General features: G+C 39.4%; 1 protein-coding gene across 1 annotated transcript; it reads right to left on the bottom strand.

The window, feature by feature from the left end:
* Positions 1 to 763: 763 nt before the first annotated feature.
* On the bottom strand, positions 764 to 1,529 carry LOC122006924 (abscisic stress-ripening protein 5-like). The gene is made up of 2 exons (XM_042562621.1): positions 1,227 to 1,529; positions 764 to 1,139 (listed from the first exon to the last, which is right to left on the bottom strand). Exons 1-2 carry the CDS (start codon positions 1,467 to 1,469, stop codon positions 957 to 959), a joined length of 426 nt encoding a protein of 141 aa, XP_042418555.1. The 5' UTR covers positions 1,470 to 1,529; the 3' UTR covers positions 764 to 956.
* Between the last annotated feature and the right edge of the window lie 1,754 nt (positions 1,530 to 3,283).

Genomic DNA, 3,283 nt, shown 5'->3' with positions numbered 1-3,283 from the left:
GGAAGTAAGAGATTGAATGCATCCTCTTAATTTTTTCATTCTACCTCTTCTCAAAATCATATGCAATCTCTCTATCCTCTGTTTACCCATGGAAAGTAAGGGTGTGTTTGATTTACGCATGTTCTATTTTTATTTTCTGAAAAATACACGTTTTCTAGAAAATAGAAAATAATTTTTCATCATTTTATATTTTTCCATAAAATGCTATCTATATTTTTAGAAAACAAATATGAAAAATACAAACCAAACATCATTTTTCATAAACGTATGTTTTTCAAAAAATGAAAATAAAAAACGTACAAACCAAACGCACCCTAAATATCTATTTTTTTATTTATCAATTTATTCAAAATTTATTTTTTTTAAAACACTATCTAAAGAGACTCAATTGTATCCATTTAAATTCAGATGAATTGATAAGAAATTTAAATATATCATCTATCTATTATTATTATTGATCTTTCTTAAGTATTTTGAAAAATAAATTAAATCTTTCTCGAGTATTTTAAAAAATAAATTCGAATAAAAATGGTTAGGCGAGAGAAATTTATCCACGAGTAGAGAGCAATATTGAGATGGGCATACGATTGAACGAAGGGGCAGAATGAAAAGACATAATCACCAAAATATAACATGCATCAATTAAAAAAAGTTGAGCGTCCCTTTTCCTAAATTGCGGTTTTTATTTATTTTTTTAGTTACATTGCGTTTGGACAATGACTTCAAGCCATCTTGCAGTTTAATTTTATTTTTGAACCACATCAAACCATTTAACCACATTTATTTATCCATAGAAAAACCTTTATTTATTATTCCACCACAACTGAAATTCTCAGAAAGCAGAAAGCAGAAAGCAGAAAGCAGAAAGCAGAAAGCAGATATATCAAAAGCACTGTATGCAACTCCGACGACACACAACAGGCAACAGCCACCAACCAGCTCGTAGAATTAAGATTTCAGAAGAGATGGTGGTGCTTCTTCCCGCTCGCTTCCTCAGCGTCCTCCTTGGCTTCCTTCTTCTCGTGGTGCTCGTGGAAGGCGAAGCCCCCGCTGCCCACCGCCACCGCCGCCGCCACTTCCTCCTCTATCTTGTGCCTGTGCGCGTGCTCCGGGTCCTTCTTCGCCTCATGCTTCTCATACTTCAGCACAATTACCACACGATCAGTTCACCTAAACGATTCCGTAATAACATCGATTAACGCATCAAGATCGAGTTAATCAATTACCAAAGCGAAGGCGCCGGCGGCAATCGCGCCGGCCTCTCCGAGGTGCTGTTTGTGCTTGTGCTGCTTCTCCTCCTTCTGGTACTTCTCGTACTCGTCGGATGCGGAGTCGTCGGCGATCACGGTGGTCTCCGAGTAGACGGCTTCCTCGACGGGCTGCTGCGAGTAGTAAACTTCCTCGGCCGGCTGCTCTTCCTCCTTGTGGTGATGAAAGAGGTGGTGGTGGTGGTGCTTCTCGTCGCTCATCCTTCAGCGCCTTCTCGTGCTCGATGTGTTTGTGATGGAGGCGAACTGCAGGGATGAGCTCCATATATACCGTTACGGGAGCGAGGAGAGCCGTTTGATTCGAGCAGGTGGACGGTGATCCTCGCGCGAGAAAACATTAATTATTATCGCAGTCAATGGAACGGTTGCCTCTCACATTTGATAATCTGATCTCCACCGTTCAATATTTTTGACTATCGAATCAAGGGACGAGATGCTTGGTTAGTACGACAGCGTCGGTTACGCGGTTTGTGATTCGTGTCTACCCAAAAACTGACCGAGCAATCGCGTGCGAGTGTTCACACGGAAAGGGCGAGACGGGCCCGCACTGCTTTCGGGTGCGGTTAGAGAAGCGCGTCGTCGTAGGATATCGGGTTTAGCCGGGCAGAACGAGGAGGGAGATGGCGACCACGCAGGGAGGAGTGGCCGGTGAGGCATGTGCGTGTCTGGTGGGCCCCGCTCTGTGTCGGCAGGGAATAGGATAAGGGCGAGGGCATCGTGGGCCAGGGAGGACTTTGGCGGGCATATTCTTTTCTCTCCCATCTTGACGGCTCGTTTCGTGATTAGGTCTTATATCCGCCGTCCACTTTGCTACCTTTCGGTTGCCGCGAGATTTATTGTTTACTTAATTTGATCCAAAAACGGATCTTAATTGGCGTAAGCAACACAAGATGTCTGCCTTACTTGCATGTTGTGCCCCTTTTTCTATAAAGTTAATATTATATTATACAACATTAAAATATGTTTCTTTAAATTGACATTAAATATCTAACTTATTTTGATTAATTTTAAGATGATAAATATATAAATTTTTAATCTATTGTTAAAATAAATCAAAAAATATTTACAATAAACGATCTAGCAACCCAACCCAGTATTCTTAGATTAAATGTTTCAATCTATCCGTTAAGTCATAACTATGTCGGCCGTTCCACCGTTCTTAAAATACCTTCATAAACATTAAATAAGTAAAAATGAATTAGAATAATCAAAGTAGGTAAGAAATAATTTATAAATGGATCGATACAAGTGCTATTGGATAGATTAGTGAGGCTCTACCATGCTATTAAAATGTGTAATATGATTTGGGCAATCATATTGGACTTCTCGGTTTACAAGTCACTCAAAAATCTTACTAAAAATAATTCTCATTTAAGATGTAAAGAAACATTACAGAAAAGCTCTTCTTTTATAAAAATACCAACAATATAAGAACGAACGGAAGAGAAATTGAAAAAGAAAAAAAATTATAAGAGTTGAAGTATATCTGATTGATATGAGGTGTTAAATAGAAATCTCGGGCTGACATGGAAGGTGAAATTAAGATGAAGATGAGGCCTAAGTAAAAAAAAAGGTGACGGTCAATGAGTCATTCTTAAGTAGAGCTCAGTCTCTCATTCAGTATTAAGATTCTCAATTCAAGGATAATCAGTCTCGCCTGAGGAACGAGCATCGTAATCCCAAGTACAATTAATGACCTAATCGGATCTGAACAGTTTGAGATATTACTTCAGTAATTAGGGACCATTCCCTAGTGATGGGGACGCTCAACGTATATTTGAGATACCATAAGAGTCGGACAGTATTTCACTCAGATCTCTAGACGCCTAGCATATATTTGAGTAACCGAATGATATTTCACTCAGATCTACAAACACCCAGCATATATTCGAGCGACCTAAGAATCAGACAGTATTCCACTCAGATCTCCAAACGCCCAGCATATATTCGAGCGACCCTAAGAATCGGACGGTATTTCACTCAGATATTCAGCATTACCACACATGTATATCAAA

Source organism: Zingiber officinale, chromosome 7B (assembly GCF_018446385.1).
Source record: "Zingiber officinale cultivar Zhangliang chromosome 7B, Zo_v1.1, whole genome shotgun sequence".
NCBI lineage: Eukaryota > Viridiplantae > Streptophyta > Magnoliopsida > Zingiberales > Zingiberaceae > Zingiber > Zingiber officinale.
The sequence above is the reverse complement of the archived record's forward strand: the minus strand, read 5'-3'. Positions and strand labels throughout refer to the sequence as shown.